Here is a 13,519-nt window from a genome sequence, read left to right as displayed (position 1 = left end):
GGCATAGGTTGCACATTAAACTGATTACCTTGGGAAAAGATACTTAATTTTCTCCCCACTGAATGCAGCCATGCGCTGCACTCATCCACATAAACGCGGCGGTTGAGGAGAGTGCGGTGGCTACGAGGCTTGAAAATAAATGGATCTAATTCATTTCGCAGCAGAACCGCGGTCTGCAGAAGTTCGAGCATGCTCAGTGTACACCGACCTGGATTTCTCTCAGTTCAGTTTAACTGCCGTGGGGGAGAGAGGTGGTCAGCAGCAGCGGAGCGGATGGTTAGGGGATGAGAGTTGGGTGCCGATGTGACTCCAGAAACATTTTGGCTCCTTTTCCCCACTCTGCAGTCTACTCGTTTGGTCAAGTTTATCTGTATGTGAATAGAAAACGGATAATATTGTAAGTAGCTTTAACTCTTCATTGGTTAATACTACCTATCTGATATTTAACAAATTGCCGATCTTTCCAATCCTTCATGCTAGCTAGAAAAAAAATTGCTAACGTTAGCTACCGACCTCGATTAAAGCTAGCTAGCTTGCTACCGCTTTCTTTCTCGAGATGATCACTGGCTGACTACAGTTAGCTTCATTGTTACATGTTTTGTAACTAACAATACTTAATTCTAGTTAGCTAATCGCAATGTTTGTGTGGCAAGCTGACAATGTAATATATCTCATTATTTCACATGGTATAGCTCGCTGGTGTTAGCTAACGGAAATAGCCTAGACCATGACTTCAATTCAGTTAGCGGGCGCTAGCGTTAGCTCCCCAGCTAATTCTAAGCGTTCCGCTGTCTTTGTTACTTGCTAGCTACGTTAGGTTACCTTAGCTAGCGCTAGCCACCAGACGTTAACCAGTTATTTAGCTAAGTTATCTAGCTCTAGTCAGTGATACTTAGCGCAGAATGTGTCATATGTCTGTAGTTTTTGGCAGAGCTAACGAAGGTTAACTGCCTTATTAGCTTGCTGTATTTAATGTGTAGAGAAACATTCTACGTGATGTTGGCTAGTCGAGATCAGTTTGTTCTCTCTGCATTCTCATTCTGCAGACCGTTCAAAAAAACACATTTATTCATTTGTTAGCTGGATTGCAATCTCGTTGCCGATACTGCACTAGCTTAATCAAGGCATATTGTGTTGGTTAACTCATGTTAATGTATTATGGTAACATTAATGTGTTGTGCATGATCAACTAGCTAATGAACATTTCACTTAATAATTGCAGTAAATTAACTGTTAACTTGTCCACAATATTTTCTCCTCCAGAAATCATCCCCGTTAAGGTGTGTTAGCTAGATAAATTTAGTCAAACTAGCGAACCTTCTGAATAATTTAGCACCAAGTTGGGTACATACTAGCAACTTGCTATAATGTTACAGCTGCTTGTGGGGCCCTTTGTAACCCGACTATGTTGTTGACAATAACTTTTACGAAGTTAGCTGATTTACGCTACCAGTGAAACGCCGTATGAGGACCGCATTGATATACTAGCTCTAACGGCTTGCTGTACTAGCTAGCTAACTACCTAACATAACTAACGTTATTCTATAAATGGCGCTGACAGCAGCGAGGAAAGGGCGTTGGGACTTTTTTCAGGAACCGAACTTTGTCTCAGGTTAACAGTTAGCTTGTTATTTTTGTAAGTTAGCCTAACTGCTTGCCAAGCTTAACTAATGATTACATTATTTTCTTTCTTTTTTTTCAGAACAATGTTTGTTCGTCCTGTACAGAAAAGCAGATTAGTGTCTCCTATGGCTGCTTATAGATAGCTCATTCCTGACATGCAGATACACGCATAATGACAGATTTGCTTCGGGGTGTCAACGGCAGTCAAAGAAAATGAACGGAGTTTATGGATACACATTTATGCTTTGGGTGTCCGTGATCACTCTCCACACCACGGGCGCCCGAGGACAAGCTGAATTCGAGAACAACAGCACTGGAAATGGGACCTCGGAAGACGGTGGTGCCCCCGTGGTGCTCACGAAGATTAGTCAGATTATTGCCCGTGAGGGGAAAAGCGCCTTGATTGACTGCAATGCCACTGGAGATCCCCTTCCAAATGTACAGTGGTTCAACTCCCGTGGAAGCCTGTTAGACGTTGAAACGAGCGGTAGGTACAGTTTAGTTCCTGCAAGTTTTATTTCTGAATGTTATCCATGCGCATTTTTGGATATTATATTATATTGGATATTATTTTTGGATATTATATATTGCCCAGGTGCCTTAGTTTCTCACACATAAACGACATTTGCAAACTGTCATGACTGCATCTGAAATTGTACCTGTACAATTATGGAATTCCGTCTGGTTAATTGACTGACTGGTGTTCAGTGGCTTTAAACTGAAAGTTCTGCACAGTTGACGCTCTTTTTGTTTTCTTTGTAAGCTGCTTGTCAGTTTGTTGACGAGTACTTGAATAGAGGGAGTGCTCACGGTCCTGTTCAGGCTTGCACGCCCATACATGTCGCTATGTGCCCCAGCTGTCAGCCAAGAACGGGCCAGTTATATTTTGTCTTCCTGTTAAAAATCGACTGTGCTTTCTGGACTTTTAGTAATGCGTGCTGAATTTTTCCCTCCCTCTGGGAATTATGAAGCCTGCTTTATCAGGCTAACGAGCTTGGTCTCTTTGGTCGCTCCCGACTTTGGCCTCGATCGTTACTGAACCATGTGACACCAGTAGATACACTGCGGTTATAGCTGGATATTTACTGAAGCAATTCAGGTTTAGTACAAGGCTCAAGGGTATAATGGCAGCTGGGAATCAAACGCACAGTCTTTGTGTTACAAGGCCACTTGTAACTACCCATTCTACGACACTGCCGCCTGTTTCTAATACAGACGAGGCTGAATCACGTTCCGTGTTTCCTGATGAGTGTGAATTCTAGCCTTAAACACTGTGATGAAGACGTTTAATCCACATCCACGATGACATCACGCACATCTGCGGGCTTGTACTGCTCCTGGAGATCGGACTCCTCACTGAGGAATGACGGTCTTGAAAGTACATCGTGAGCTTGTTATTTACTGCGGCGCATTTAGTTTTCATTCATTGATGATGGCACTTTTCATAAGCACGGATGAAAAACTGAACCATTAAGGCTGATCTGTAAAACTCACAACAGCAATGGGGCTTTTTGTTAACAAGGGGATAGTGGTAGCTCTCTTGAGTGCTGGCCCAAGAGCATTTGATTGCATTGTTAATGTAATTGTGGGTCATTGCCAGATACAACTAATTTATTCACAGGCACTGAAGCCAGAATTTGATGGTAGATATTTAAATGGCAGATTATATTTGAAGTTTAAACCCCACAGCCAGATTAAAGGATTATTTATTCACCATTTGACTGTTTTCTTCCCACTGGGGAGTTTTTACTTTCTGGTATTTTATTGGTTCAGACTCAGTGTTTCCCAATTCTACCATTTCCTCTTTTTATTAAATGCATATTTGCTACAGTGACTGTAAAAAGCACTATGCAGGTGAAATCAAACATAACTGAATACGTGGGATACAATTTGAAATGTCAGTTTCTCTGAATCTTGTCATCATTTTATGTCAAAATATTGAGCATCTAAAATAGCTACTAATCCGGTTGTTGTATTTGCAAATCTATGATGGTGGAATAAGACAGTATTTGGGGTGGCTGCTAAATTTCAGTATCAGACCTTATATAGGCTGCCCTTAGTGGGTTATTTCAGTTATTATCTCGGTCAGAGCTCCACGGTGCTTCTATTTTAGGAGCATTGCTCCGGAAAATTAATGTGTACGAACTGGAAAAATAATTTAGGAACACAGTCTTCTAATAATTTGGATGCATTGGCGTGTTCCTAAATATTTCAGCTTTGGGGAGTATGTACTTCTAGGAAAAAAAGTTGAAGTTGAGCCCTGCTGATGATGTTAATATAATCAAACACAACACACTATTTTTAGCTTCTAGCTACAGATTTAATTGGAAAAATAGCATATTGTGTTTGGAAGAGGACTAACTACTGATGCCTGTAACTAAAATGTAAAATGTATTCATACGTTTTAAGAGACTTTTTCAGTTCCTGGTGACATGATCAAGCTCTCACAGACTGAAATCTGTGAGTGCTTCTAGAACACGTGATGGAGGTTTCCATTTTGAAGTTTAAATTCCTCAACATGGTGTAGAGCTGACGGTCTTGAAATAAAACCTTGTGTCCGGCTGGCAGGGGTACAAGTTGGCTTTTTGTTGCCTTGAGAAATGGGAAACTGTAGTTCTTTGTGGTCTAAATATCCTTTTTTTTATGGGGAAAATCCTACACACAGTAACTTATTTTTGTGTCACGCTGAATGCGCAGTTATTAATGGCGATGGATGAACGACACACTTACTCATGTTCTTCTTGCTTGTGTTCCATCTGTGTGGCGTTACCATGCTAACGTCAGTCCGCTGATCACCACTGTCCCCTGGCAATGCCTTTCTTTTTTTACCAGGAAGCATTAAAGATTGATAAGAACGTTTATTTAGTAAGACTTTAATTGTGTTACATGTCCATATCCATATGCCGTGGTATGCAAATCGATGTTTTTTGTTTTGTTTTGTTTTTGTTTCCCTCCTGCCATTTTTTAAGCCAACTCTGAATGGTTCCCTCACCAGGGGTTAAATTTAGAAATGTGTTTTGTTTCATGGATAAGAGGATGACTGATTTTTTTTCTTTTTACTTTTGAAAATAAGATGAGGCGTGTTGGGTGATGATGATTCTGTGTGAAAGTCTGTGACTGAACTCATGTGAGTCCTCCCGGTTTTGGCAGCTCTGCTCTCCTGCAGAAATATCACAGCATGTCCCTCCCACTCAGCCTCACGTGTCCTCTCGAGAACAGTGGGGGAGAAAATGCCTGCCACCCTCCCTCTCTCCGTCCTCTGGCTCCGTTCTGTTATAAAAAGGTTCTTGCATCCCATTGAACCAGCTAATTTTCTCTGTCGTTCACAGAGAACGTGCACACGCAATTATGTAATTATATAATTATACAAGGTATGTTAAAGTTACCTTATTAAATAAACGGCTACTGACCGCATTTCCTTGCCACTGTAACAACTGTCGATTTTAATATGCTGTGATGCAGTCCTCTTTGAGACCTGCCATGCACAGATGCGAGAGAGAGAGAGCGCACACACGCACACGCACACACACAGGAAGGAAGGCTTGGGCCGGCGTTTTGCAGTGTCAGCCACCGTTTAAACATTGACACGGGGAACAGCTGGAAGACCCGGGGCTGCTGGGAGCTCTCGGCGCTGGCACCTGCCGGTGAATCGGCCTAGCCCCACGTTAAACAGCGGCCAAGGAAAAGCTCTGTGGAGCCGTGCAGGTTAATTACGGAACCGTCCTAAAAAAAGGGGGCTTAATTTGAGTGTGGTTCATTTGTGGCTAGTTTTTACGGGCCTCGAGGGCTATCGACTAAATCCTGTGTGCTCTGCCAAAACTCTCTCCGTCGGCCATTTTCCTTCATAGAGGCATGGAATAATGTCCTCAGTACACACTGCCAGCGGAATCTTTAATCTCGAGGGCCCTTGTACCCAAAATGGAATCCATGATCAATCCACTCCAAGGGCCAATTGTATGACTATTTCTAACTGCACTGTTAATCTTTGTAGGGGGGAAAAAAATGTAATTTGGGTCATTTAGCCATTCAGAAGGCCTTGTTGCATGTTATCTGCGCTCCACATAATTTGAACCTTCGCTCTGTTCTTGAAGTACCGTTCTTCACCCGCTATCCCCCACAGCTGTCAGTTTAACGACAACCTGCTCTTCAGGTTTTTCCCTGGTCTCTTGCTGTACGTAATTGTGTGACAGCGACCTCCACAATGAGCCTGACAATGAACGCTGTGACAAATGAGCACGACCTCCGCTAAGTGTGCCGTCTCTCTTTCTCCCCGTTTGCCACAGGTGGGAAATGGTGGATATTGGACAGCGGTGAGCTCAACATCACCAGCATCACGTTCGCCGACCGGGGCAAGTACACCTGCATGGCCTCCAACGTGTACGGGAGCATGAACCACACGGTGACGCTGCGGGTGGTGTTCACCAGCGACGACATGGGCATCTACTACATGATCGTGTGCCTGGTGACCTTCACCATCATCATGGTGCTGAACGTCACCCGCCTGTGCATGATGAGCAGCCACCTGAAGAAGACGGAGAAGGCCATCAACGAGTTCTTCCGCACCGAGGGCGCCGAGAAGCTGCAGAAGGCCTTCGAGATCGCCAAGCGCATCCCCATCATCACCTCGGCGAAGACGCTGGAGCTGGCCAAGGTCACGCAGTTCAAGACCATGGAGTTCGCGCGCTACATCGAGGAGCTGGCCCGCAGCATCCCGCTGCCCCCGCTCATCATGAACTGCCGCACCTTCATGGAGGAGATCCTGGAGGTGGTGGGCGTGGAGGAGATGAGGCACACCTTCGTGCGGCAGGCCCCGGAGAGCCACGAGGGGGCCTGCGGCGGCGACGCGGACGTTTACACCATCCTCCGCGAGCGGGAGCGCAGCAACTCGCCGGCGGCCGACTCGGACGACGCGTCGCTGGAGGAGCACCCCCAGCAGATCGCCATCCAGGTGTCCGTGCACCCCCCGCTGGCGGCGGCGGCGTACTGCGGCGTGGAGGCCGCCGTGCCCGAGGCTCCGAAGGCGGGGGCCGCCTGCCCCTCCCCCCCGGCCCTTCCTGCCGCCAGGGAGCCCCCCAAGCCGGAGGCGGAGCCACAGGCCGCACCCCTGGAACAGGAACAGGAACGGGAAGAGGAACCGGAACAGGAACAGGAACAGGAACAGGAACAGGAAGTAGTAGATCCGGCAGAAGACAAGGTCAAACCAACCCAGGTCATCTACGAAAGCCATGTGTAATACTTTCTTTTTTTCTTTTTTCTTTTCTTTTTTTTTTTTTCTGCAACTGAGAATCGATTTCCTATGCATTTCCAAAAATGAAAAAAAATAATAATAAATAAAAAATAAAAAAAGATCAAGAACTCCTTAGAAAAGTTTACAAGCTGAATTTTTGTATAAAAAGATGGTTAGACCAACTAGACATTGGTGTGGGGTGGAGTTGGCCCACTTGTTACAGGTTTCCACTAAGTTCTGCTTGAAGAGCTGTGCATTCATTCTGATTTACTGCAAATCAGTAGCTTGGGTTTTTTCATGTTGAATGTATGTGGCTAACCCTAAATGATGTCAAAGCTGTATAAACTGGATTAAATGGCCTTGATCCACCTGAACTAAAGGAATGTCCAATATTCCATGAGGCCAGTTGATGAACAAAATATGTACCACGTAACATGAATGTCCATAGTGCAAACTCCCACTATCATAATTTTTCACGATTATTATTTGTTTCATTTAATTTATCATCCTCAACCAGGTTTGTTGAATGCACGACTAGATTTTCATGGAGTTCTTGCCTTCAAAGATCAATGTACTGTATCAGAAGCGAGAATGTGTGTCTATTTATTTTGTATAATCATTTCCCGTTTTCTTTCCTTTTAATCCCCCCCCCCCCCCCCCCCCCCCCCATCGCCCCTTCCAAAAAAAATAAAATAAACTGTACTGTTGCATGTGAGACTGTTCTGAATGCTCAGCTGACTTTCCTTCTGAATTTAGAACCTACTCTTTACTGTCTGACGGGGATGCTATCCTTCAGTGCTGCGCTGAAACCTGAAATGGCTCTTTTGTAGTGAAATAAACTCTTGTCTGCTGTTGCTATGACTTAATATTACCTGTGTTACGATATTCATGTTTTTGTCAAGTACAGACAGCCGAGTTCCCTACAAACGCGACCCTCCACGCAGATGACAGAATGTACACTGATGTACAGACAGCCGAGTTCCCTACAAACGCGACCCTCCACGCAGATAACAGAATGTACACTGATGAGAACTAAATATAACCATGCGTATTCATTACTGGCTGATGTTCCACCGTGTCTCAATTGTGCATTTTGAAAGCTGCACAGGAGGGAGAGATTAACTAAGGGATGGGGGGAGCAGCCTGATGGTAATGGCTTCCTTGGCACGGTGCCCATTTGTCCGTTCCTCACAAAAGCCTAATTTATACTGAGGACCTGTTGCTTTCCTTGGCACAGAAGACGCCTGCTGCTCCGCCCATTTTGCTCTCCCACAGAGGGTTTTGGTTGCATGTGCCAAAGTGCATTCGGTTAAAACCAATCGGTGTGATTGAGAAAGGAGACGAATTGTTTCTTTGGGTTTGCATTTTTACTTGGCAACTCTCAATTTTTGATACACAAGGTCTGAATTGCATCCATTATTCTTTGCCTTTGATCTATGGATTCCTTAAAGAACCCAATTTTTTTTGGGGGGGGGGGCAATACACAGCTTGCAGTGCTGATGGTGAGTGGTAACAAGACAACAGTGTTCGGGCCTGCAGCGATGGTAGTGATCCCACACAGAATCAATCGTCTTTCCAAGCTGTCCACCGTCTGTCATCGGCACATGGTGAGAAGGGTCCGTGGGAGAATAAAATGCGGTCACCTTTGAAAGGGGAACTGGGAATGGAGTCTAATTTTAAAGAAGCCTTGAAGTGGATTAAATAATGCTGGGGTGGTTGTGCTACCTCGACTAAATTCATGTTGATCTGTTCATGGGGATCTTCCCTGTGCTATGGATAAGGTCGTGCTTTTTCAGCATTCTGGTTTTCAGCATACAGTTCTATTGGAATCCTCTTTAATCCACTCTGAATTCATCAGGTACTTTGATAACGCTGTGAATGTATAACCGCATCAATTGAACTCAATTGTATTAAATAGGGTAATCTAGATCGGCGAATAGAACGAGGAGGCGGCACAAAACACAGCCTTATCTAGTCGACATTCCAATATAACCTTTTTTTTATAGCTAATTCACCATTAACTACCTGTATTAAACAATGTTAATGACTCATCACCATACCATGTGAACTACCCACACATTTCTTAGTAAACGCTAGCATTCTCTAGGAAAGGCAAATTCAACTGTGCTGAATATTTCCAGCCGCAGATAATTAATCTATCAATGGTTGGAAGCCGAAGAATGCCTTGGCTGATCTCTGCAGCCGTTGGAACATGCAGGCTAGGTCCTGCAAATAATGTAACCATTTAACAAGCTGAATGGTCTTAGTTTGCTTATAATTGACCATTTGAATTTTCCAAATACTATGGACGTGAGATTTTGAAGCTGGGTGGCCTTCAACATGGACCAAAATTATATTTCAAATATTTATGCATGTAATTATTTATTCTTATTCATCATTATGTAAATTTGTGCTAAAATATCAAATGCAGAGCTACGAAACAGCTACACAAAGTTATATACACGATTAAGGTATGATCTTGGCTTGCATACTTTTTCGTATTTTAAACGTGAATTCCTGATGTGAAATAATTCGAAAACTGATCTGAAATAAATGTGATTGCTTTTCCTTTCACAGTGCCAATGCAACCGAGTTATAGTATTGAGAGGTGCATCTGCGCAGAATCGGCGCAGTTTTCCTCCAGAAAACGGTATTGTCCGAGTGGTATCCCATCCCAATCAGTTTCTCTAATGTCCTATCAGCTTTAACCGTTTACACAGATGGTAACAGTTTTGAGTGAGGCTTTTGTTACGGAAACAGTGATAATACATAGACCAAGGAGGTTAATAACGTTTTATTTTAAGCATTTTCATTACCAACCCAGGGCAGGAAGCACTTCTTTATTTGGTAGGAAGTTTCCTGTCTTCTCGAGACCGCTTTACCGACACTACTTGGGAACAAAGCACAGCTTTTGGGGCGGTATAAAGATAAAGGTGGTTGTCATTATGTCTCACAAATATAATATTTAATAACATTAGACAGGCAAAACAAAATCCAATTTGGAATCCATCCTGCATCAGCAGACCAAGGCTGAGCCGTTGTGCGAATGCTCGTATCAAATCGAACGAACCGGCTAGCTAGCTAATGTTAGCTGGACAGCGAGCTTTTTGTTTGCTTGATAAACACTTTTATCCATCTTTCCACAGTCTGCGTGGGTAGCTATCAGACGAGGCTATGTTGGATAATTTATTCGCTTGTTATCATAAATACCAGGTGAACTGGACTCTATATGCTTGCTTATTGTATAGCGGTTTTATAATTAGCTAGCATGCGTTATCTACGGTCCTGATGTAATAACTGCCTACTCAGCTAGCCAGCCAGCACTTGGGAAGCGGTTTCGATAGCTAGCTACTTAGCTAGCTGTGATTAATAAACCAAATGCTTGGACATGTTTTGAAAGCACCTGTTCATATTTGTGAAGAAACAGGTAGGAATATTATATCTGACAACATCAGCAAGCATGATTGTTATGACGAGCTAAGTTAGCTAAGCTATGTTATTGGTCTTATTTTGATTTCATTACATTAGGCCATGGGTCAGTATCTAACTCTCAACCTAGTTAACTATAATAGAGAAATAAACTTGTTCAATGATCCAGTAACTCTCTGTGTTGTAGCATTGTAATTAATTGTGCCATTCTGGTTTTATGTTCCCATTTCTAAAATAGTGTTGAGACCCAATTTGCATTCGTATTATTTTGAAACTGGCATTAATTTGCATTCGTATTATTTTGAAACTGGCATTAATTTGCATTAAAATATACTTATCGTTGTTAGCATAGTACATATCATTCAAAATGTAACATGATGCAAATGTGTGATGAGCAAAAATCAAAGCAAAACGCAAACTGTACATATTTGTTATGTATTGACAACAGTAATTTATTACAATTCAAAGTTAGTATTTTTGGGATGCCTTCAGTTTCCCCTTCAAATTTTGTCTCAACTTCAGGAGCTGTATTCAGGAAAATGATGTGTCGTTGTTGAGCAGCACCTGGGAGCCTGGGTGGTGCAGGAAATGGGGACCTCACTCAAGAGGGAGTGGGAAACAAGGTCTCTGAGCAGCGTCGAGCCGCAGGTGCGCAGCGGGCCAGAGTCCAAGGCCGGGGACACTGAACCCGGTCCCAGCACCCCAAAACCAGAGGGCCTTCCCAGAGGAGTCGAAACGCCAGCCTCTAGGATCAGGCAGGGGTCAGAAATCACAGAAGCAGAATCAGGTGAGGACTCTAGTGAGAGCTCCGTCCTTGCCAGGACGCGCAGTTTTAATATTGTGGAGCTGGATTCGCTGTCCAGCGGAGAGTCGGAGCCGCATGACTCCGAGACGGACGACGACCCGGACTACGTGGAAGCGGAGCGCTACTCCGACGACCAGTGTTACAATGCGGAGGACATGGAGCTCAGCATCATCAAGTGCGAATCTAACGAGAGCTTGGTGGACGAGCACGTGAAGACGGACGTGCCGGGATGTGCGGCGGAGGGCATAATGCAGCCGTGCACCCAGGACCCAAAGAGGGACTCTGCAAACGGCTTACGAAGTCGAGAGAAGCAGGGCCACATATGCCCAGACTGCGGTAGGTTTTTTAAGCGCGTGTCGTACCTGATCAGACATTACGAGTCGCACGTAGCGGATTCCCCATTCACCTGCATCGCTTGTGGCAAGAGCTTTCCCATTGCGAGCAAACTTAAACGACACCTGCGGATCCACTCCAATGCCAGGGCGTACGTCTGCATGCAGTGCGGTAAGAGTTTCAATGATCCAAGCCACCTCAAAACCCACAAGCATACTCACACTGGATTAAAGCCACATAGCTGCACCGAATGTGGGAAACGTTTTAGCACTGCCGGCAATTTAAAGAGTCACCTACAGATTCATTCAGGTGAAAAACCACACAGCTGCACTCAGTGTGGAAAGAGTTTCACTCACGGGTCCTATTTAAAAACACATCTGCGAACTCATTTGAATGACAATCCATTTAGGTGTTCACAGTGTGGAAAGACTTTTGCCAATGGACCTAAGTTGATAATTCACCAGCGAATTCATTCAGGTGAGAAGCCATTTAAGTGCACCCAATGTGGGAAGTGCTTCAATCAGGCAGGCTATCTCAAAATCCACCAGCGGACACATTCAGGTGAAAGGCCGTTTGTGTGCACTCAGTGCGGGAAGCGTTTTTCTTTTGCCTGCAATCTCGAAACCCACCGGAGAATTCATTCAGGTGAGAAACCATACTCGTGCACGTTGTGCGAAAAAAGTTTTGGTGACGCGTCGCATTTCAAAAAACACCAGCGATACCATTCAGGTGAGAAACCCATTACCTGTGAAGTATGTGGGAAAAGCTTTTCCGATGTTGCAAGATTTAACAATCACAAACGGGTTCATTCTGGTGAGAGACCATTTACCTGCACTCAGTGCGGAAAAACTTTCACCCATCAGTCGAATCTCGCAAGGCATCGGAAGACCCATACGGGGGAACGACTGCACCGTTGTGGCCAGTGTGGAAAGAGTTATGCCCGAGCGTCCGGTTTGAAAACCCACCAGCGAAGTCACGTAAAATAGAAACTGCAGAGCAGAATTTACAAGCAGGTGAGAATGGACATTTTCATGTATTTAAAATGAAAAAAAAAAAACATTAAAACACTGTGTATAATATATACATGTACACAAAAGACAATTTGCACCTTATAAATCAAAAGGTACTATCAAATTCACTGTATGAGATTACAGCTATTCTTGGTTACAGTTCTCAGATTGGCGAAATATGCGACCGCATGCATAAATCGAGTCATTCCAAATTGCCCCACGCGCCATCAATTAGTGTTCTGTGGGTTGGTAGGTATCAAGGAGTTAAATGGAATTCAAATACTGAATATTTTAGTTTCCAAAGTAGAAGCTGGCCACCGTTTACAAAAACAAACATTTGATTAACCACATTTTGAGAATTACTAATACTGGATTTAGTGTGAATTTCTATCATCTAATTTCCAATAAAAAAATGTTACAGAGATCAGGTTTTCCTTTTATCGAATCATACAGTTCACATCATCGTTTATGATTTTCAAATGTGATTCAACCAATGAGCTGTAACTTCATATTCAATCAATGAATAATGCACCCATTTAACACTCCTCAACTTGATAAACTATAAAAAAAAAAAAAAAAATGTCTGGAGGTTCGGTATTTTAAATTGCCATAGAATCCCAATAATAAAACCATAGCCATATTTTATCACAGTCGTTGGTATACAGTGGCTTCAGAAATTATTCGGACCCCTTCACGTTTTGAACACTTTATTGTGTTGTAGATTTCATTTTAAATTGATAAAATAGGCTGACATTTTTGCCCTTCAATCTGCACTCCGTAACCCACAATGACAAAATGAAAAGGTGTTTTTTAGAATTTTTAGCAAATTTATTAAAAATCTAAAACTGAAAACTCTTAATTTACACAAGTATTCTGACCCTTTGCTGTGGTGCTCCAAATTGTGGTCAGGTGCATCCTGTTTTCTTTTTAATCCTTGAGATGTGCCTAGAACTTGATTGATCCACCTGTGGCGAATTGAGTGGATTGGACATAGTTTAGGAAGGCACACATCTGTGTATACAAGGTCCCACAATTCATACTGCATGTCAGGATAAAAACCAAGCCATTAAGTCAAATGAACTCTGTAGACCG

At 43.4% G+C, this 13,519-nt stretch overlaps 2 protein-coding genes across 4 annotated transcripts; both read left to right on the top strand.

Annotated features, from left to right (window-relative positions):
- Positions 1 to 142: 142 nt before the first annotated feature.
- Positions 143 to 7,716, top strand: mfap3l (microfibril associated protein 3 like). Its single transcript, XM_061250841.1, has 3 exons — positions 143 to 397; positions 1,703 to 2,110; positions 5,907 to 7,716. Exons 2-3 carry the CDS (start codon positions 1,837 to 1,839, stop codon positions 6,854 to 6,856), a joined length of 1,224 nt encoding a protein of 407 aa, XP_061106825.1. The 5' UTR covers positions 143 to 397; positions 1,703 to 1,836; the 3' UTR covers positions 6,857 to 7,716.
- A 644-nt stretch (positions 7,717 to 8,360) lies between these two features.
- On the top strand, positions 8,361 to 12,911 carry LOC133135584 (zinc finger protein 501-like). 3 transcript variants are annotated; one of them, XM_061252701.1, is made up of 2 exons: positions 8,361 to 8,457; positions 10,802 to 12,911. In XM_061252701.1, the coding sequence occupies exon 2, from the start codon at positions 10,868 to 10,870 to the stop codon at positions 12,401 to 12,403; it is 1,536 nt and encodes a 511-aa protein (XP_061108685.1). In that variant the 5' UTR covers positions 8,361 to 8,457; positions 10,802 to 10,867; the 3' UTR covers positions 12,404 to 12,911. The 3 variants fall into 3 exon arrangements, with proteins under 3 accessions (XP_061108685.1, XP_061108684.1, XP_061108682.1); XM_061252700.1 differs by lacking the exon at positions 8,361 to 8,457 and adding an exon at positions 9,679 to 9,783; XM_061252698.1 differs by lacking the exon at positions 8,361 to 8,457 and adding an exon at positions 10,143 to 10,277.
- The last annotated feature ends 608 nt before the right edge of the window (positions 12,912 to 13,519 follow it).

The sequence above is a fragment of the Conger conger genome, chromosome 8 (assembly GCF_963514075.1).
Source record: "Conger conger chromosome 8, fConCon1.1, whole genome shotgun sequence".
In the NCBI taxonomy this organism is placed as follows: domain Eukaryota; kingdom Metazoa; phylum Chordata; class Actinopteri; order Anguilliformes; family Congridae; genus Conger; species Conger conger.
The sequence above is the reverse complement of the archived record's forward strand: the minus strand, read 5'-3'. Positions and strand labels throughout refer to the sequence as shown.

Coding starts and splice junctions, on each gene's coding strand:
- mfap3l (XM_061250841.1), top strand. CDS start 1,837: ATGAACGGAGTTTATGGATACACATTTATGCTTTGGGTGTCCGTGATC. Junction 2,111..5,906: donor GTTAGACGTTGAAACGAGCG/GTAGGTACAGTT, acceptor CGTTTGCCACAG/GTGGGAAATGGTGGATATTG.
- LOC133135584 (XM_061252701.1), top strand. CDS start 10,868: ATGGGGACCTCACTCAAGAGGGAGTGGGAAACAAGGTCTCTGAGCAGC.